This window comes from Cervus canadensis, chromosome 33, assembly GCF_019320065.1.
Source record: "Cervus canadensis isolate Bull #8, Minnesota chromosome 33, ASM1932006v1, whole genome shotgun sequence".
NCBI classification, from domain to species: Eukaryota; Metazoa; Chordata; class Mammalia; order Artiodactyla; family Cervidae; genus Cervus; species Cervus canadensis.
In genome coordinates, this window is record NC_057418.1 from 2,234,780 (window position 1) to 2,256,816 (window position 22,037).

Consider the following 22,037-nt stretch of genomic DNA (forward strand, 5'->3'; position numbering starts at 1 on the left):
AGGCCACACAGACCCCTTAGGTTTGTGGTCAGTGGTATTCATGGTGACTTTGGTTGGGGTGGGTTTAATCCTGTGACTAGCAATCAGGATCATGTAGCAAAGCAGAATCCTTCAATTAACATCATAAACATTACTGGGTAACCCAATCTTGGGTGAGTTTGTAGATTTTTTGTTAAATGCACCCATGTTTAAATGAAAATTAGCCTCCCTAGGAAAAGATGAGTTCCCTTATCTAAATTCTTACTAATGAAAGTCACAAGTGTTTTAATAATGTACACAGCAAATGGAAGTAAGATAGCCATAATGATAATGCTTTATGAGAAAATCAATTAATGAGGAACAGTAAGAATGAAGTGCCAAATTCTCCTTGCCATGCCATCGGGGAAGCAATGTGTTCAGTGGAAGAGAGTAATTGATCAGAGTCAGGTTTTTCTTTTTTCTTGGCTCTGCTGGGTCGTCATTACTGCATGGGCTTTTCTCTGCTTGTGGCGAGTGGGGACTCCTTGAGCTGCGATGTGTGGGCTTCTCGTTGCAGAGGCTTCTCTGGTTTAGGAGCACAGGCTTTGTGGTGCCTGGGCTTCAGAAGCTGCAGCACATGAGCTCAGCAGCTGTGGTCCCCAGGCTCTAGAGCACAGGCTCAACAGCTGCGGGACACAGGCTGAGTTGCTAAGCGACAAGTGGAATCTTACTGGATCAGGGATGAAACCCATGTCTCCTGCACCGGCAGGTGGATTCCTTACCACAGAGTCATCAGGGAAGCCTCAGACTCAGATTTACATCTGTTGACAAAACATTTACCCTCTCAGCTTCAATTTTATCACTCGTAAAATTAGGATGACAATTATTATTTGTGTTATATGGAGAAATAAGGAAATTTACATGACATAAAATGGTTCAGTTCAGTCGCTCAGTCGTGTCTGAATCTTTGCGACCTCATGAATTGCAGCACGCCAGGCCTCTCTGTCCATCACCAACTCCCGGAGTTTACTCAAACTCATGCCCATTGAGTTGGTTATGTCATCCAGCCATCTCATCCGCTGTCATCCTCTTCTCCTCCTGTCCCCAATCCCTCTCAGCATCAGGGTCTTTTCCAATGAGTCAACTCTTCCATGAGGTGACCAAAGTACTGGAGTTTCAACCTCAGCATCAGTCCTTCCAATGAACACCCAGGACTGATCTCCTTTAGGATGGACTGGTTGGATCTCCTTGAAGTTCAAGGGACTCTCAAGAGTCTTCTCCAGCACCACAGTTCAAAAGCATCAATTTTTCGGCGTTCAGCTTTCTTCACAGTCCAACTCTCACATCCATACATGACCACTGGAAAAACCATAGCCTTCACTAGACAGACCTTTGTTGGCAAAGTAATGTCTCTGCTTTTTAATATGCTGTCTAGGTTGGTCATAACTTTCCTTCCAAGGAGTAAGCGTCTTTTAATTTCATGACTGCAGTCACCATCTGCAGTGCTTTTGGAGCCCAAAAAATTAAAGTCTGACACTGTTTCCACTGTCTCCCCATCTATTTCCCATGAAGTGATGGGACCAGATGCCATGATCTTAGTTTTCTGAATGTTGAACTTTAAGCCAACTTTTTCACTCTCCTCTTTCACTTTCATCAAGAGGCTTTTTAGTTCCTCTTCACTTTCTGCTGTAAGGGTGGTGTCATCAGCATATCTGAGGTTATTGATATTTCTCCCGGCCATCTTGATTCCAGCTTGTGCTTCTTCCAGCCCAGTGTTTCTCATGATGTACTCTGCATATAAGTTAAATATGCGGGGCGGTGGCCGAGAGGAGCAACCCCATGTCCAAGGAGCCACAGCTGCGCGGGCGCAGGAGGGCCGAGAGGAGCTATTCCACGTTCAAGGTCAGGAGGAGATACCCCTCGTCCAAGGTAAGGAGCAGCGGCTGCAAATTACTGGAGCAGGCGTGCAGAGATACCCCACGTCCAAGGTAAGAGAAACCTAAGTAAGACGGTAGGTGTTGCGAGAGGGCATCAGAGGGCAGACACACTAAAACCATAATCACAGAGAACTAGCCAATCTGATCCCAGGACCACAGTCTTGTCTAACTCAGTGAAACTAAGCCATGGCGTGTGGGGCCACCCAAGACGGCCAGGTCATGGTGGAGAGGTCTGACAGAATGTAGTCCACTGGAGAAGGGAATGGCAAACCACTTCAGTATTCTTGCCTTGAGAACCCCATGGACATAAAATGGTAGTGACATGTAAATATAGCAACTTAAAAAAAAAAAGGTGGTGTTAATTCTCTGGTCTTTTTTTCTCTCAACTCATTTGGAATTTTGGAAATTCAAGTTAAAGAGTAAAAATGAAAGAAATTTGTATCTGGACATCAGTTTTACTTTTAATAGATTTCAAGTTGTCTACTTGTGTCACTGAGAATAGGGTATTTATTTGGGAGTGAAGGCATGAAAATTAAGGGGAGAAAATGATGTGCAAACAATAACTGCTGTAATTATAAAAGTTTTATTTCACTCTTACTTTAATTAAATCTTCATAAGCACCATGTCATGAACTGGCAATCTAAAAAGAGGATACTGGAATGCTTTAGTCAATAACAAACTGCAAGCTGATGGTGTGAAGTTACAGCTACACGGAGCATGTGTACAAGACCACATTTAAAAATGTTCACTTGAGAATCCCATGATGATGCACAAAACAGGAATCTGGCATCGATTTGTTCACACTTTGCTCAGAACTCAAAGCTTGGGCATGTAAACATCAAAAGAAACACTGCATCACCTTGACAGTTTACAGTTTGCTAACACTTGACCGTAGAAGCATAAATGTTGCAGTTTTGATTTTTTGACCAGTGCTTGGTCATAGGCTGAAAAGACCAATCCCTTGAAAATTTAAATGATGCTTAAAGGTTATGTTCAACATTACACAAGTCTTCAGCAAGACCTTTGAATGTGTGTAGTTCTCATAATGATTACCAAACCATACTGACCTAAGCAAATCATGAAAAATTATATATTTTCAGCAAAATGTTTTAATTTGGTCCTACATGAAAAGACCCAATTGCCAAGGTGTTTTACATAAATTTAATTCACAAGCATGTACACAAGAGAATCACTTTAAAGAACATTGCTTCCTGATTTATGAATTAAAAAGTTTATCCTCTACTTACACTAAACATACAAAAAATAATCTACAAAAATTGTTTACAATTGATTTTAGTGAAAGAAAAACCTTTCTTCAAAAAAAAAAAAAAGATTGTGTGGTGGTAGTATTTTTGCCATCAAAAAAGGAATGTAAGTAACCAATAAATATAATGTGCTTTCTCCATATAGACATATTTACACTTGAGTCTTTGGCTTATGGTTTTTTTTTTTTTTTTTAGAAAGAACTTTAAATGATCCAGCCATCATTGCACATTAAAAGAAAATAAGCCAGTTATATATATTTATATATTTATATAGAGATCTGCTACACTTGAAACATATAAAAAATGAACTTTCCTATGAATTTGCACAACTTTTCTTTCTTCTTCCTTCAAAGTTTTAACATCTTTTATCTGAAAAAGGGAGAAAAATGCCACAAAGAAAGTATTAATTCATGCAACACGCAGTGGCTGCTATTCCAAAATCAGGAGAGGAAAAGCTGCCTATTCGCTGTACAAACACTGATGAGTTTTCATGTGAATCTGCCGCTTATTAAATATAATTTATGTGGCATGAAATGTTGATGCTCTCATACAGCAATAGAAACTAATTGAGTCCTTTTTATTAAGATACACAACTTCATAAGAAAAATACTTTTACCTCTCAAATGTAAAAGTCTCCCACCCCCCACATTAAAATCTTTCTGCACAGGTGTGACAGGTACAACAGCTGCTGGCTCAACAGATGAATGGGTTCTGTTGGGGTGACTCTCAAATCTCCCCCAACTAAGATGACTCCAGGTACTCCAAAGCCACGTCATAGCAGAAACGGTACTGCTCCTGAAAGATGTTAACACAAAAAGGTGGAGTGAAGTCAAGAAAAAGGCAAAGAATGGAGAACAGTTGTTGTCAAATAAATACCTGGCATTCAATTTAGATTATTCAAGAATTATGAACTTTTTTATCCCCATAAACAAGTTTAACATCAAGGCATATGTTATTTTACATTTGAGTCTAATGATTACTGCTTAAGAAAAAGGAAGTTGATATAAAAATATATGTTGTCTTTGACTCATACTCTGTATCAAATTAAAAAAATGGCAGTATTGCTTATTTGATTATAACAGTAATACCTGATCAGTACAGAAAAATTTCCAAGTATAGAAAAAGATTACAAATCAGAAAAAGTTTCTATAAATCTATTATCAGAAATAATTGTTTTAAAATACTATCTTAGTTTTAGACCATTTTTATGCATGCTTGAAATAGTATTTTAGAATAAATATAATTGCATACCTATATTTGAGGATATAATTTTATATTTTATTTTCTGTTGTTTAGTATTATGTATTTTTTCTCATGTTATTTAACACCTCTTTTAATATACATAAAAGTCTAATATATGAATTGACTATAAGATGACATTTATTTTTTATTAATTTTAAATAATCCTAGAGTGAACATGCAAGTAATTTTTCTCCACACTTTATGTATTTTCTTTAGTGGTATAAATCAGCCAGTTATTTCAAACTGCCATTCCACAATTCCAAATTCTTAATTTCTTCTTCCAGTTTTATTGAGAGGCAATTGATATACAGTACTGTTCACGTTTAAGGTGTACAGCATAATGATTTTACTTACATATGTGAATATCTAAATTCTTAATTTTTGACATAGTCTTTGTTCTATCAGAGTATTTAATTAAAAGTTTCAAAAATGGTTAGTGGTTCCTAACATTTTCTGAGCTTACTTTTATCAGAAAAATTATTTCTGCTGCCTTTATTAAAGATAACTTGGCTGACAATAAAACTTTTTTGAGTTAAAACTGTTTTTTCTCTCAGTCCATCTATATGTTGCTCCATTATGAAGAATTTAGAAAAATTCAGAGACTGCATTACAAATTATGACTTGTAACATGTATTAAAATCTCAATTCAGTCCAAGTGGGTAAAATTCAGACTGAATTAGAAAACAATCTAAAACTCAAGCTACTTCAAAAGAGAACTTTCGGGTATCTTGAGCAATAAAAGAGGGAAGTAAAAAATTTCCCCAAGCAATCCTACCCTAATTATCAATTCTACCCTAATTATCAAGTAGGTGTGATTTAAATTAGCCTACCACTGTGTCAAGTAACCTCAAGAACCAAAAAGTGTTTGTGAACAGTTACATCTCTTTAATCAGTCTCTAGCAATTTGGTTTACATTCTATATTTTCTTACCAAACTCGTCAGTTCAATTCAGCATCACAAGGAACTAATCATTAACCCTGATTAAAAACGAATCAAAGGACTGGGTGTTTAGACAAGATTCATGGGACATGAGTGTAAAGGTAAATAGTAACTCTTAAGAAGGTTCTAGAATGGCAGAGTTTAATCATAGGCTTTTTTTTTTTTTTTTTTTTTAAGGAACAGTGAGAAATCAGTTAAATTTGGAAGTATAATTTGAATTCTGAGGCCAGAAGTGATCTTATTGATGATTTTAGGAAGACTTGATCTGAGAGACAGAGGCAGACTTACATGAAAAAATATTCAGATGGCAGAGAGTTTAAAAACCTAACCATTCAGTCAGTTCAGTTCAGTCGCTCAGTCGTGTCCGACTCTTTGCGACCCCATGAATTGCAGCATGCCAGGCCTCCCTGTCCATCACCAACTCCCGGAGTTTACTCAAACTCATGCCCATCGAGTCGGTGATGCCATCCAGCCATCTCATCCTCTGTCATCCCCTTCTCCTCCTGCCCCCATCCCTCCCAGCATCAGGGTCTTTTCCAATGAGTTTCCCCAGCCCATTTTGTAAACAGACCTCAGAGTTTTACCTAAAAATCCCTCAAATCTATCTTCCTTCCTCCATCTCCATTGCCAACACCCCAGTCAAAGCCAATACCATCTTATTGGGACACCAGCAATACCTAAGGTATGAGCTGGAAGAGAGGGGCTTTGAAGACTTGTCAAAGGGGAAGAAGTCTGTGACTGTTTCTTAAAAGTGAAACCGTATAAATGTAACTCTTCAGATTTTGTCTCAGGAAGCAACACACCTCTTGTGTGAAAATCCATGAGCAGGAAGTGGTGAAAATACTTTAAAGGCTTATTGAATTGCTCATGTCAGTTATCTGATCATCTTGATAAGTGCAGGGCAAGCAACAATGATGTCTTGGTTTTTCTGGTTTACTTCTCTGTGAGCACAAACTACACAGCTGCTCCTGACCTATTCCCACCATTCACATATGTGTAACCCACAGACATCGCTTTAGACGTTGAACATGCTGAAAATTCAACATGCTATCTTCTTCTGCATATAGCTTCAAATAGATGAGCTCCTACATACACATATTAACACCTCCCTGCTCTTATTTTGTAATCTGAGTTCTGATTTTATGAGCCATGGCTAATTCAAGTAATATCACATGATTACAATCTAAAATTGGTAAAAGATGAAAACTATCAATGGTAATAGTTTAAAAAATTATAATTTGACCAGAAAGGAAGAATTATAGATAATGACTAAAATAAGTTGCATTTGCCGTTTAAAAACACTGGGTGTCTAAAGCACTAGATACAATCTAGATGTATATCCCTTAAAATGTTTTACCAGTTAACTCAATATGCTTTAAGAAATGCCAAGAATAAAACCTAGATAACAGGATTTTTCTTATTACAGAACCATTTATCAAAGTTTACTATAGCAAATATTTATTGCTCAAAAAAAAATCCTATACATTTTCCAAGTTAAATGAAATTAGTTTTCATCATTAGCAGTTTATACAATATGTGATTAAGCTTATGGGTGCAGAAGGAGTTACTTGGCAATTCATTAATTAGAGCATGAAGGTCCCCACAAAGACTCATTTACACATTTCATTCCCTATCTGTGTATGAAGTCAGATCAACAAATAGGTATTTGACTGATTAACCTCTACCTCCCCTTCAGCATCCAAAACTGTGACTCACCGGGGCTTCCACCATGTTTGGCTTGCTGTTCCTTAGTGTCTTGACTGCATGGAACACATCAACAACATTTTGCCGTTTCACCATTTCAACAACAATGCCTATAGCACAGAACATGCCACTTCGCCCGCCACCATTTCTGAAAGCAAAGAAAATAAAGGCTTTTTAGATGGAAGTTTTGGTGACCATAGGTCACACAATCATACATGTTTTGGAAAAGAAAATATTATGTTTTTAATTTTCCCCCTTATGTTTTAATTTTGCCTCACACGTGTACGTGTTTGTGTGGCAGGCAGACAGGAAGATACTTGAGGATGGTATTAACTCAACGGTTTATGCTTAGGGTAGGGACATGCTATAGGCGTACATTGCTGCAAGCTAGATACTTTGAGATTTTTACAGATTTGTATATAGTGTAAATCAGAAAAATTATTGAGAGTAGTGTCCAAGAGTTTATATGATAACTATATAAAATCAGTTTGAAAAATACAAAAGTTGTAGTAGTGAATTATAAAATTGTGAAACAGGAAGATTGTTTTAGAAGAATATCTAGTTGAGGTCTGTAAGACGGGAGTTAGTCACTCTTTAGCAGAGAAAAAAAAGAAGACTAATGATGGAACGAGCACCAGGTCCCCCAAATGGCCCAGCCAAGATGCCATACTCACAGGCAGTGGATGATCGTCCGGCCCTCCCCTTCCTCGCATTCCTCCTGCCATTTTTCCACCTGCAGTATCAGCTTCAAAAATGACCGTTTGGAGCCAGGCACTTCTCGGTGAGAAGCCCAGCCTAGATATTGAAACTGTTGCACCATCAGATAACCTTCTTGTGGCTGTTGAGGGAAAAAATATTTCTATGTAAATAAGTTAGGGCTAGAATTTTTACTAGAAAGTAAAAGGTTCATGGCTTCCCAGGTGGGTCAGTCATAAAGACCACCTTCCAACGCAGAAGATGCGGGTTTGGTCCCTGGGTCAGGAAGATCCCTGGAGGAGAAAATGGCAATTCTCTCCAGTATTGAGCCTGGAAAATTCTATGTGAGGGGAGTCTGGCAGAATACAGTCTATGAGGTCACACAAAGTCAGACATGACTTAGAGACTGAGAGTGCAAAAAAGTTTCATACCAATTTTCACTATGACATAAATGACACATTAGACTGAATCTAGCTAATGCAAGTCCAAAATATGTACATGCCAGGGCAGAAAGATTCTAAGTTATATGAGAATTATCTTCATATAAGCTTCTCCCTGACACTTCATATCCAATAATCAATTCCTATGATTATACTTAACTTTCAAATTCATCTCTTTATTGCCATTGATATCATTGTATTCTCAAATCACAAATCATAATAATTACTTCCTAGTTGATCTCCCTGAAGAAACTCTGATATCTTTTCAAACCATTCTTATTATAGACATCATGATTTAAATGCAAATATGATCATGTCACTTCTTGATTTAATATCTTCCAAATGATCTTAGCATAAAACCCAAATTGCTGCCTTGGTTTAAAAATACCTGTATGATAAGGCTCCACTTCTTCCTCCAATTTCCCTTTATTCTAATAACCTAGTCAAGGTCTAGACACATTTGCCTTCTCTTAATCTATTTACTTTGGAGAAAGCAATGGCACCCCACTCCAGTACTCTTGCCTGGAAAATCCCACGGACGGAGGAGCCTGGTAGGCTGCAGTCCATGGGGTTGCAAAAGTCGGACACAACTGAGTGACCTCCCTTTCACTTTCCACTTTCATGCATTGGAGAAGGAGTTTATAAAATTTCATTTATTTGTAGATAAATGATTGTACAAGTTGTTTAATGTTTATCTTCCCTGATAAAATATAAAATCTCTTTTCCCTTAAAATCTCTTATCACTAGAACCTAGCAAAAATACTTTCTAAGTTACAGTACTGCTGAATAAGTGAATCAATACATTAAACCCTCAAGTGAAAATACAAGGAAGAATTTGCAATGTACAAGTGAGCCATATCATAAGGCATCAGACCTGAAGCTACACATGGCAAGGTTCACACATCTTTTGGTGGGACAAGGAGCTACCAAGTTTAACACCCAGCCTCTAGTCGGTGAATACTAAATATCTGGTGAGGTGAATGATATTAAATAGTGTTAATAGGAAAAGAAAGAAGAATCACACACTAATAAGTGCTTGAATACCAAATATAGATCAAAATAAATATGCTGACCAAAAAAAAAAAAGTAAAACAAATTTCAGTTCCTGTTCCTAGAATATTTTTCATATAAACAGTTCAATTAACAGATAGGTTTTACTTTCTTAGTTTAGCAGCTACAGTTTCTCAGCTAAAATATTAGTAGAACCATAATGTAACAGATGTGCAGACATAATGAGATTCTTTAAATTAACATCTAAGATATGCATGAGTATTATGACATGATTGAAGTTATCCTTTTCTTCCCTCACTGAAATGAACAGAACTGGATATGATTTTATTCTCTACTTATACACATATAGACATTAATCCAGAACACATATAGTCATTTTGATGTGAGGAACACTGTAACAGGACAATTTTAATTACACCCTTAAAATAATATACGTACATAGAACTGCTGCTCTAGAAAAGAGTAATCGTTCTCTTTAAAAAGAGAGATAATTCCATAATTCCATGGGAGGTACTACTGATTTCTTTTCAAATTCTGCTTGCTATGTGGTCATATAATCTAAACAGTTTTTATTAGTACTTTTTTGTTTTTTGGAGAGACCCCAGACAGTTTGTCACTGATGGCAAAACACAAGAAATGTCAAGGAAAGAAAGGTTCCTGAAGGACAGTTGCTACTTTGCTGCTGGGAAAAGGCAAGGGCTAGCAGCACTGCATCGAGCTACACATCTGGGCAGAGCCAGAGGCTGAGCCATTCAGAGATGAAATTGTAGATGAGCTATAGGAGGAGAGTCAGGGACATATGTGATTTAAGCAGAACTGGAATAGTGACACAGACCCCTTCTATAATGGCTGATCCAACATATCACTTTATCCTGTTGTCAATATTATATTCCTATTTTTCAATTGCATGCCTCTCCTGGGTTGGATATCAATGCTAATAAGACTTGAAGTTAATGTTGAGATAAATCTACATATACTCAGAGGCCAGGCCCAGACAATCAAACTCAATTGAACCAGGGAATCTGCATTTAGATTACCACATAAAATACAATAGGCTAGTCACTGACCCAGAAACCTAGCTTCCAGCATTTCTGATTTCCTGTTTTTAGAATGCATTTTTATTGCAGTGCTAAGGCATAAGATGATTAGTAGCTTTAGGATTGATTATATAATTTCTATTAATTTTACTCTCTCTTTTGTCTGAATGGAAATGTACCCCATTCTATTTGTGATCACCTGTTCTGGATCAATTCAGTTAAAAGAATTAATGACTTACTCTTGTTAAATTGCATATCCTAAAAATCCGGTTTATTACATCACAATCCATTGAACAAGACATACATTCCACTTGGATAGGACCATATCGTAGCGTCCCTTCTTCTGGCCAGTACTGAGGGCAGCCCTAGATGTGAATATTTTTGAAAGAAAATGAGTCTTATTTTTTTCTAATTAGGATAGCATAAAGCAGATGTTAGCATTCTATTACTACTTTGTTAAGTCACATGTACGTATACGAAAGAAACCCATAACCGTTAACCTGGGACAAGTCGACTTCATTCAGCATCACAATGGAGGTGCAGCCGTAATCATACACTAGTCTCCAGAAATCTTTCACAGTATTTGGCAGGGGGTATTGTGTGACAATGAAAGCAGCTGGCTGCCTGTAGCTCTGTGAAAAAAACAAGGTAGATAGGGGAAAACAATAACTTAGAATGAATAATCAGTTGCACAAGCAGATTCAATACACTTCAATGTAGGGTTGGGAAGACTCAACATCTTCACATGGAGTTGAAGTCAGCCTGCTGCTCCAGCCGTGGAATAACAGATGTGGACCACTGCAACATGCTGCAGCTGGTAAACAGTCAATCTGATGGTTCGCCTTTGATGCCTCAGCAGCAATTCAAGCCAAGAATTAATTTTGTTGATAAAAGTAAATATATGATAAATACAAAAATTAAAATTAAAAAAAAAAAAACTTCTTGAGGCTAAGATCCTTTGTGAGGTACCTGTTGGGCTGTATCAGTCTTCCAAAGTCTAAGAGGCTAAAGACATGTAATTTCCGTGTGTGTGTGTGTCTGTCTGTCTATGAATATATGTCTATCAGCTATCAACTGTTATAGAACTGTTTGGCTCTTTTCCACTCCAAATAAGAAAAAGGCAAATAAGAATAAAGCACCACATGTGCCTCAAACTCATGTGCGTTTATATTGACATTATTAACACATCTTGTAGGCTATCCACATCTCATAGTTTCCTGGGAATTTCTAACATATATCAATGATCAGAATGATAGTTTCAATCATTTAAGATTTTTCAAGTGCCACAGAGTAAAACTAATGCATTCCCTGGCCCCAGGTAAGAGCGAATGACTCCTTATTGACCCAAGGCCCCCTGATTGGGACACAACGCATTCTCTCTTTCTAGAAAGAGAGGATAGATTCATCTGGCCAGATAATCTGTCATTCTACAGACTAATGATCTACACTAAAATAGAAATATATATTTCTATGTAATAAACTAAGGATTTGTAAAAATATAACTAGACAGCTGCCTGAGGTAGATTTTTTAATGCTGATAAAAATTGTCAGTGATCTGCTAACTCAGTTGTACCATATTACTCTTTAAGTCCTTCAGGTGTCTCAACACCAGTGTAGAAACTGACCTTTGAGCTTCACAGATCCTATCACCATTTGGGAAATGCTGCTAACCATAGCATTTCACTCCATGGAAGACTGCAGGATAAATCTGAGGAGACAGTAATTCACCAGCAGCTCCTACATGGCCTTAAGACCTCAAAAAGTCACACCTGTAGCTGGGGTGAGTGCCCTCCTAAGGAAGATATGAAGGCTTATGGGAAAGGCTCAGAAGAAAGAAATAAACTTCCCTTCCAATTAAATGTCTGCTCCATGGGAAAGTAAGTCAAGGGAGATGAAAAGCCCTCTATTCCTTGTATGAGTCAGAGGGGAGGGGAGACGGATGAAGAGAAGACTGAGGTGTCCCTATTTCTTTCCTCCAAGTGCAGGAGCGCATCTAAGGCTTTGATATCACACGACTCTTGGCCTTACCTCATGATTTTCACAGGCATGACAAGGGTGTATGACACTCACAGTGGGGTAGAGGTTAGACAGGAAGGGAAGGTGGGAGTGTTGAACAATGAGCCCCATTCGTAAGAGCCAAACCAAACCTAACTTTTCTGCAGTCCCAACCACACTACCAAATCCACTGGGCAGTTTCGACTATAAAATATATGTGTTGAATCGCAGTGAATTAAACAGAAGATAGGAACACATAGAATACAAGGTTCTGTCTTCATACGGACCAGAAAACAACCTGGAAATTAAGAAATTTGAAAGAGATATCAAAGACAAAAAATGCCTCAATATTTTTCCTAATGTTATTTTCTTCTTCTCACCCTTTTTCATTCTAAATATAGACTGACTCAGAAAAAAAAAGGTCCGTGTGTTTTCTCTATTATTTAGTATGTTTGACTTTGCAGATGATTAAAACAGCAAGAAAAACTATAATGAGGATCTAGTGTGATTTCAGGGGACAAGAGTAATAACTAGGCAAGACTCTGGTCACAGCAAGAGTATTAGCTTTCCACTTGAGCTTACCTTTAAACTATTTTGCTCTGTAGAATAAAGAAGAGCAAAGTAACTGGGTGAGAATTAGAAGTGGTACATAGGCTTTGGCAAGTCTCTACTATCAGAAACCAATTTTGGAGAACTCAATAGGAGCAATGACTTAGAAAGCTTCATTATTCATCACCCAGGAATGAACCCTGACTCTGGTTTCTCCTTATTACGGCCCCATAGTCTAAAGGGCAGAAACTAGAGATGCCTTTGAAGGAAGGTGACAAACCAAAAGGATGCTGAACTTAAAACCCTTCTTGCTTTTTCCCAAGGTAAGCAAAACAAGATGGAAAAAGACTACTTTAAAATTCTCTTTCCATATTGGTGTGTCTATGGGATGCTGACATGTGAGTACATACTGTACCATCTACAATACAAAGACTGGAATAGGGCAAGAGAGTTCTTTTCATGACGATTGATGTGTTAACTTGGTATCTTCCATGCCTTCCTTTATATCTTATTAATTAATAACAAATGATACAAGTTAGCTATAAATTATTGGAGTAATTATTAGTTAGCTATAAATTATTAGTGTCAGAGATAAAAGTTTCCAAATTAACACAATTTCAGTAGAATATGACATTCTATGATTTAAAAAATTCATTCCTAACTATATTCAAAATAGATAAGCATGACTCTCCTTCCTGAAAATAATCAGGATGAAAACTATCACCTGCAGATATTGCTTGTACAAAAATTTTATAATAATTGAAAATCAACTGTCAAACTTATAGCCAAGCCTAAAATTTATAGTGCCTAAGAACCACTGTAAGGGAAATTCAAAATCACTGTCCAAAAAATTTCATATTACAATGAAAGTTTCTACTTTTCCTTTTTAGACCATTTAAATTTTCTTGAAAAGAGAACCTAACCAGTGTTCATCAATTTTGCAGCTTTTCATTACATTTTACACTACCAAAGAGAGCAGTCTCTTACATCCATAAGAGCAGCATTGATGTAGTTACTACTCTCCCCATCAATTGTAATTAAAAAAGGCAGACATCTGTCAGGTGGCAGCATGTCCATAAAACGGTTCTTGTCATGGTTCCTTGGCAGGCATGCTATACTGCAGTCCTCAGCTTGTAGTCGAGGGGTGACTGAATTCAAGGTCTGGAAAGAAAAGGGAACCCAGGTTAAAAGACAGTGACCCATTTCACAGTATATCACAGATCTTTCAAGCATTTAGGAGGCCAAGTAGAAAGTAAAGAATTTGTGCAAGGCAATGACATTTGCCATGATGACAGGCTGGCAGACTTCGTAGCTAAAGCTCCTAAAGCCTGAGAAGTGACAGAGAAACAATATACACATTGTTCAATGTACCTCTCTTTAAAAGGGGAAGGGATGCTAAACAACACAGCAACCTGCAGAAGGCATTGTCTAACCAAAGAAAATGCAATCAGAGCAGCCCATGATGATGTCCCATCATCAAACTTATAATTTGTAACATTTTAATGTGCCAGATTTGAGGACATGCTATGGCAAAGAATCAAAGCATTAGGTTTTTAGAGTTATTCTTGATTTCATAGTCAACAGCGTTAGGGATGTTTTAAGGGCAGTGAAAACATTTGGGATTAGAGATGATGTTTAGCACAAACTCCAGCTATTATTAGTCAAACTCCATAAGACTGCATTTTAAAAAAGATTGTAAAGATACACAAATTATCACAAAACTTGACTTTTATGGTACCTTTTCTGCATACTTTCCCCTGTGTCTGAATTCAATTGCCCTTCAAAATATAGCAGATATGATATGAGCTCATTAACACAAAAGTTGAGTCTATAACTTTGTATAACAACTGTATAATGAAAGAGACATGTATTATACTTAAAATAGGGTCAAAGGTTATAAATTTGACTTGAAAGACCTTCCTTGGAAGAATTAAGAATGCCCAGGACAAACTGTAATAAGTTACTCATAAAAAGGTGCTAGAAATAATAAATACCTGGAATTCATCTTTGAGATGTGAAGAGTTTGTCTGGGAGTCTATTCTAATCATATCAAAATATGCAGCTTTAAATTCACAGACAGGTATGGCAGTTTCTCCACATAAGCAGGCCTCTAAAATGGCATCATGAATAAAAATGTACTGTTCCTATCAAAAGAAAGAAAATTTTCATAATATTTTAATACAAGTTTCCTGTCATCAAGGAATTTTCTCCATATAAAAATATTAATAAAAATACCAGTATTTTTCTATGACTTGATGAGCTACTATTGATTCTATGTGACACACACCTACTATTTAGTTTGATAAGTGTTGGAAAGCAAACCAAGAAAGACCACCTGAGGTTAATCAACAATCAACACACCTCTGTCTGGACCATGTTGATACGACGAGATCTTAAGGCTTTGACACAGTTGTAGATGTCAACAACACCCTCTCTTTCAGCCATGTCCAGCATGATGTCAATCACAATGTAACAACCAGTTCGCCCAGCACCAGCACTGAAAAATAAGCAGATCTAAAGAATTGCAGGAAGCATGTCTATACAAATTGAAAGACCCATCCGATTTTCAAATAAGTAGAATCAAATTGATTCAGCAAAGTACAAGACATAACTTGTATGTACTCTGTAAATGCCTGTTAACGAACAAATAGCTTCAATGCAGAGAACCTACTCTGGTGTAAACTGAGGACTGGAACAAATTAAAAGATATAAACTTTGTAAATCAAATTGTGTTTTGAAAATAATGTATTATGTCACTTAAGTTTCATAGCTCTTATACACAGTCTTCATTTTACAAAAAATTCAAGCTCATAGAATTGATCAAGGAGTGGATTTATGCTTTAAAATTTCACCTGAGATCAAAAGACTCATTCATGTCATTGTGGGCACTCTGGCAAAATGCAGCAATGCTATGTTCGTCAGACAGATTCTGGTCAAGGCAAAAGAACATTAATCTAAAAGCTTTAAATGGAAAATCACATTTCAGGGGAAGTGTTAATAGTGAGGGTGGGGAAGAAAATGTTCGTTATTACCGGGGAGAAGACCAACAGTAGAAAGAATATTTAGATGGTGATCCAAAGAAAAAATGAAAATGAATTGTTAGGTATGAAATATAATTCTTAACAGGTCGCAAAGATAGAACTATCTTCCTGTATTTAATTCAGTAGTCGAGTCATAACATATTATAATAATATATTATATTATTTTACCCATTGGGAAGATTTCTCATTTTATACATATAAGTCAATGGAGCAAAAAGGTATAGTTCAGATTTTTATGGAAAAATCACTTTGTAGTCAGCTCCTCCTTCTCTTCCATAAATTCAGATGCCCAAGTGGAAGTAGAAAATGACATTTGTGTTTCGAGAGCATATCTGAGACTGTTGGAGCAATACTGAAACGGGCAATTCACAGGAAAGGAAACCTCTGATAAGTCAAGACACTACATAATTGAAAACCCATTCGTCTCATTTTCTAAATGCATAGACAGACTATTAAGATTATTTCTTTGAAGTCTGGATTTGGTCATTTCTCTTAAACTTAATTGTTCTTTAAGAAATTTAAGTCAAAGGTATTGTGGCTACCTCTGTTTCTTTTTCTTGCCTACCATCTTCTCAGTCACTGTTCCCAGGGTTTGAGACAGGAAAGTGATTGAAGAGTACATCAGACTTCTTGAGGAGGATTGAATTGTAGATTTTTTTTCAAGGTACACAGTATCTGATCCTAATGAGACACCTTACTTTTATTTCATTCTCTGTTGTTTTATTTTTCCTTTCATACGTGGTCATTTAAATACTGAATAGGCTGGATTTTCAGGGAAGGAAAAATGCTTTTAAGCACAACCTATTATGTACCTTGGAAGGGACAGTATTTGGGAATGGTGTGCAGCATTTAGGAAAAGCTTTTCAGATTCAGTATACATTTTTCTATTCATATCTCAAAATGAGGCCATGTAATTTGCTTTTAGTGTCTCTGAGTACTTGTTTTAAGAGAAGTTTCTAATCAGAAGAAAGTCTGGATAATAGTCACATTTTTCTGGCATATATATGCTGAATTTTACTAATGTAGTTTTCAAAGTCCTCTGAGGGATGGCTTTTAAAAAAAAATTCTTAAAGTAGCCGTTTTACAGCACAAATTCTTGTAATTTAGGCCATTTAATAACTTTGTATGCCTCAAATTTAGTTTTAAAAGCTAGGCTTCTATTAAAATTTACTAAATTGGCAAGAAATATCTGGCTTTATTTACTATTCCATACTACATAGGCTTTTGCAAAAGTGATTAAAAAATAACCCACAACACACATGTAGATGTTGCCACTAAAAGGCAGAGCTTCTACATTCACAATTATGGACAATACTACACACATTAAGATGAATGTATTTATTTCTGAAGTTTCTTTCATATTCTCCTTAGAAGCTAACTTGTATTTTATTGCTGTTTTACCTTAACTGTTAAACTTGCAAACTGGAACCTTGTAAGCATGCATTAGTTTTTGTGTTTGCAAGCTTTGTTTGGATACTTTAAAAAAGCCGGCTGCACAAAGTCAATGTCAGTTGGACCACCACTCACCTGCAATGCACAACGATGGGGCCAGCGCTGGGAGGGTTGGAGAATTTGACCCGCCGGATGAAGGAAAGAAGGCCGGTAGCATGGTAGGGTACTCCATGGTCAGGCCAGCCAGTGAAATGGAACTGTTTAACTTCACGGATCTCATTGTATCCTCTCTGTGCAAAGACATAAAGAAGTGTTTTCAAGGACCAAAATAGAGCCTTTAAAAGACAACCATGGGTACTGGACCTGACCGACAATGAAAAAAAATAAGAAATTTATCAAAGATACTGCTTTTGCTGAAAAAGGATGCTGACATGGCCTAGGAGCTTACCTTTATTTTCAGACAACTGTCAAAGAAAGAAAATAAGAAGTCTTGCTCAGTTCTGTAAGTCTGGGTAAATTTTATTTACCTTGACAGTCTGTTCCTTATTTGGAATGACAACACATAAAATGATTAGGGGAAAAGGAAGAAATGGGAAGTTAAAATGCTGCCCTGTTGACCCACAACGCACTGAGTTCTCAAGTGGAGTATAAAAGCAACTTTCTGCTTCTCACCTTACAAAGAGATTTTAATGCCTTGCTTATCCATGTTGAAAATGGTTTTGAAGCATGGCATGTAGGGATTTTCCAGAACAGTGCTACTCTAGATGGGTTTGTAAAAATATACAGACAGCTAAACTGTTCTTTGGCCAGACTATTTTCTTAGCTCTGTGAAATAAATCAGCACACAGAGGATTATTTATAGCAACAAAAATACAAACTGAAAGAAGCAAACATCCATTGCTGTGCCTTTCTCCTATTGGGTTAATTTTTAGAGAAACCTTTCAATGCGCATTTCAAACTCTTCCCTTCCTTTTTGTTTAAAGAAGCCCATAGATTGCAAGAACAGCACTTGGAGAACTCAGATGAGATGCTGCAGAGTTTATTTTTAAGAATCCACATTTGTGGCCCTCCAAGCCCCACTATAGTCTATATATTTACAACTCTACTATGAACTCTGTGAAATCGCAATCTCACTTGTTCCTCAGAAAAGGTAGAAAAAATTTCATGAAATAAATGAACTAAATGAGAAATTTTAATTCCATCCTAAATTATCACCAAAGCCTTGGAAGCCAGTGATCACATCTTATAATTCTTTTTCTTTCCTGTTCCGAGTACAAAACCCCACACAAAGCAGGGCTCAACAAGTAAGTATAATAATGACAATGATAAAAATCACTATGAAATCATGCAAACAAAATCACTTTCTTAAGTACTTTTGAAGTCAACTTTACTGAGGAAGGCCATACATTGTTCAACGATCATCTCCTCAGCATTGATCCTTTTGCTGGAGTTGCTGTAAGGGCCTTGCTCTCTTTAGAAAATTTTAATATCTGGCAGTGCATGTTTTCTTATTATTCATTTTGCTTAAACTTTCCTGAATAATTTTCAAATATATAGATTTTTAAAAAATCACTCTTTTCCAGTGTTTTTTATATGAGGAAAATAAATTAAAAATAAACCCTAAAAAAAAAAAAAACCTTAATAATGCTATAACTAGTATTGTATCAACTCCATAAGGAGTTATTAATGCCAAGTATTCCCATTCTGGGACATGGGGCATGTCTCCATTTATTCATATCTTAGTCTGTGTCCTTCAACACATTTGTAATGGTTTTATTCACTTAGGACCTGCTTCTTTCTTGCTAAATATATTTATAGATACTTCAGAGGGCTTCCCAGGTTGCTCAGTGGTGAAGAATCCGCCTGCAATACAGGGGATGTAGGTTCAACCCCTGTGTTGGAAATATCCCCTGTAGAAGGAAATGGCAACCCACTCCAGTATTCTTGCCTCGAGAATTCCATGGACAGAGGAACCTGGTGGGCTACAGTCCATGAGGTCACAAAGAATTGGACAACAGCAAGAACAGATACTTAAGAATTTTTATTATTATGAAAGGGATTTTTAAAAATCTATATCTTTATTAATAATATAATGAAACTATATCTTGAATTCAGTTCAGTTCAGTTCAGTCGCTCAGTCGTGTCTGACTCTTTGCGACCCTATGAATTGCAGCACGCCAGGCCTCTCTGTCCATCACCAGCTCCCGGAGTTTACTCAAACTCATGTCCATCGAGTCGGTGATGCCATCCAGCCATCTCATCCTCTGTCGTCCCCTTCTCCTCCTGCCCCCAATCCCTCCCAGCATCAGGGTCTTTTCCAATGAGTCAGCTCTTCGCATGAGGTGGCCAAAGTATTGGAGTTTCAGCTTCAGCATCAGTCCTTCCAATGAACACCCAGGACTGATCTCCTTTAGGATGGACTGTTTGGATCTCCATATCTTGAATTAGTCACTTAACTAATTTTGATTTTCTTTTTTTAAATATTCTAACTAGCTTTTTTTGTATAAAATCATTACACCTTAAAATAATTGCACCCTTTTTAATAGTTTTGCCATTTATTCCTTTTGCTATCTTATTTAATTTCCTAGAGCTTCCAAAAATGTTGGACACTAGTGACCATGATTATCCACATTGCATCTCTGATTATATTAATAACTGTAAGGCCTCTAGTTTTTCACTCCTTCATATGTATGCTACCGGTTATTGTTGAAACAGCTTTATCACGTTTAGGGAGTCTCCTTATTTTTTTCTAATATAATTGGAGTATTACTATAAATGTCTTTTAAATAAAATTAGGTGCATTACAATATGTATTAATGAAATCACAGGATTTTGTTCCTTTAATGCACTGAGATAATGAAATATTCTTTTAGATTTCCTACCACAGTTGTAAAATCTTTAAATCTTAAAAAAGCAATCATGATAAATCATGTAATGATCTTTTCTTAATTCACTGCTGGATTCACATTTTCAGTGTGTCCTGAATTAAACTGTATGTGTGTATACTTGAGAAAGAGAAACAGGGAGAGATCTAAAAAGAGAGACAGAGAAGAGCTTAAGAGAGTCCTGTCTTTATGTGGTTCTGTTATCACAGTTCTGCTAGCTTTTAAAACATATTTAGTTGGTTTTAATGGTTTTTCTATGGCCTAAATAGTTTGATTAACTTAGGCATTAGCTATTCATTAGTTATTCCTTAGAGGTTAAAGACACCTCAATTATGAAACCATAATGCAATTTTAATGGCAAATTTCAACACTCTTATTTTCTTTTACCAGCTGTTCAGATCCCGAGCTCTCCTTGGGTTAAATACTGGAAATAATTATTTGCTAGAATTTCATTGTATCTAGACTAAGATCTGTCTCTAAATTCACACATAATATAACTTTCTTAATAGCAGCTATAGCTATAGTTCTGTCCCTTTTGTGTTACCCAGTGTTACATATTTTGTTTTGATGGCTCTTCATTTGGAATTGACAAGTGGTTTAGTTACTTTATTGATCATTTCAGGGAAATGGCTTTTTTATTAAATTTATTCTTTTTTGTCAGTGTCTCGTTTTTATATTTATTTTTCCCTTTGTTTTACTGACTTCCCCCTGATTTCTAGTTTAACTGTTTTTTACAAGATTTTAGGCTATCTTTCAAGATAGAAATCACGTTTGATTATATATTTTTCTCCTAACTTGTGGAATATTTTGATATAAAATTATTTATCATCATAATATATTTTTAGTTCTGAGGCAATTGTGTTTCAGTCACTCAGTCGTGACTGTTTGCGAGCCCATGGACTGAAGCATGCCAGGCTTCCGTGTCCTTCACCATCTCCCAGAGCCTGCTCAAACTCATGTCCATTGAATCGGTGACGCTATCCAACCATCTCATCCTCTGCTGTCCCCTTCTCCTCCTGCCTTCAATTTTTCCCAGCATCAGGGTCTTTTCTAATGAGTTGGCTCTTCGCATTGGAGGCAATAGTTCATTCAAAGATTATTCATAAGAGGCCTTTGGTGATTTCTGAGACTAATTTGGGGAGTCGCTGGTCAGTGATTTGTTGTTATTTTCCACTGGATTTTGGAAACATCTTGAATTTTTATTGTGTATTTAGGTTTCCCTTATAACTAAGTTTGTGATTGATTTCTTTTTAACTTTATATTTTATATTGGAGTATAGCCGATAAGGGGCTTCCCAGGTGGTGCTAGTGGTAAAGAATCTGTCTGCCAATGCAGGTGACATAAGAGAGGTGGGATCAATCCCTGGGTGGGGAAGACCTCCTGGAGGAGGGCATGGCAACCCACTTCATTTTGTTGCCTGGAGAATCCCATGAACGGAACAGGCTGGCGGGTTACAGCCCATAAGGTCATAGAGACTCGGACACCACTGAAGTGAATTAGAACGCACACATAGCTGATGAGCAATCTTATGATAGCTCCAGGTGGACAGCAAAGGCATGATTGACTTTTCATAAGTTATAAGAAGAATGTATATTCCCAATTCTCTCTTTCAATGATAATGGAATACAGCTATTCATTAAATCATGCTTGATGGTTCTTTTCTTGAAATCTCCTACATCTTTGCTCATTTATTCTGCTTGATTTGTCCAAGAAATTTTTATACATACTTTATAAATGTGATAATAATAATTATATTGTTCTGTATACAGTCCATGGAATTCTCCAGGTGAGAATACTGGAGTGGGTAGCCTTTCCCTTCTCCAGGAGATCTTCCCAACCCAGGAATGGAACCCAGGTCTCCCTCATTGCAGGTGGATTCTTTACCAACTGAACTATTAGGGAAGCCCATGAAGTCAACTGTAGTTTAAATAAATTTCTTAGGATAG

The 22,037-nt window shown here is 36.7% G+C and overlaps 1 protein-coding gene across 4 annotated transcripts in view; it reads right to left on the bottom strand.

The window, feature by feature from the left end:
• Positions 1-2,459: 2,459 nt before the first annotated feature.
• PTPRK (protein tyrosine phosphatase receptor type K) overlaps positions 2,460-22,037 on the bottom strand; it is a 604,468-nt gene continuing 584,890 nt past the window's right edge. For all 4 annotated transcript variants that reach the window (XM_043457399.1, XM_043457400.1, XM_043457398.1 and 1 more), the window contains 9 exons: positions 17,342-17,496; positions 15,135-15,270; positions 14,768-14,917; positions 13,761-13,934; positions 10,730-10,861; positions 10,469-10,594; positions 7,720-7,883; positions 7,058-7,193; positions 2,460-3,955 (listed from right to left, as the gene is read on the bottom strand). In XM_043457399.1, coding sequence (XP_043313334.1) covers positions 3,902-3,955; positions 7,058-7,193; positions 7,720-7,883; positions 10,469-10,594; positions 10,730-10,861; positions 13,761-13,934; positions 14,768-14,917; positions 15,135-15,270; positions 17,342-17,496 — 1,227 coding nt within the window. In that variant the 3' untranslated portion in view covers positions 2,460-3,901. The remainder of the gene's footprint in view (positions 3,956-7,057; positions 7,194-7,719; positions 7,884-10,468; positions 10,595-10,729; positions 10,862-13,760; positions 13,935-14,767; positions 14,918-15,134; positions 15,271-17,341; positions 17,497-22,037) is intronic.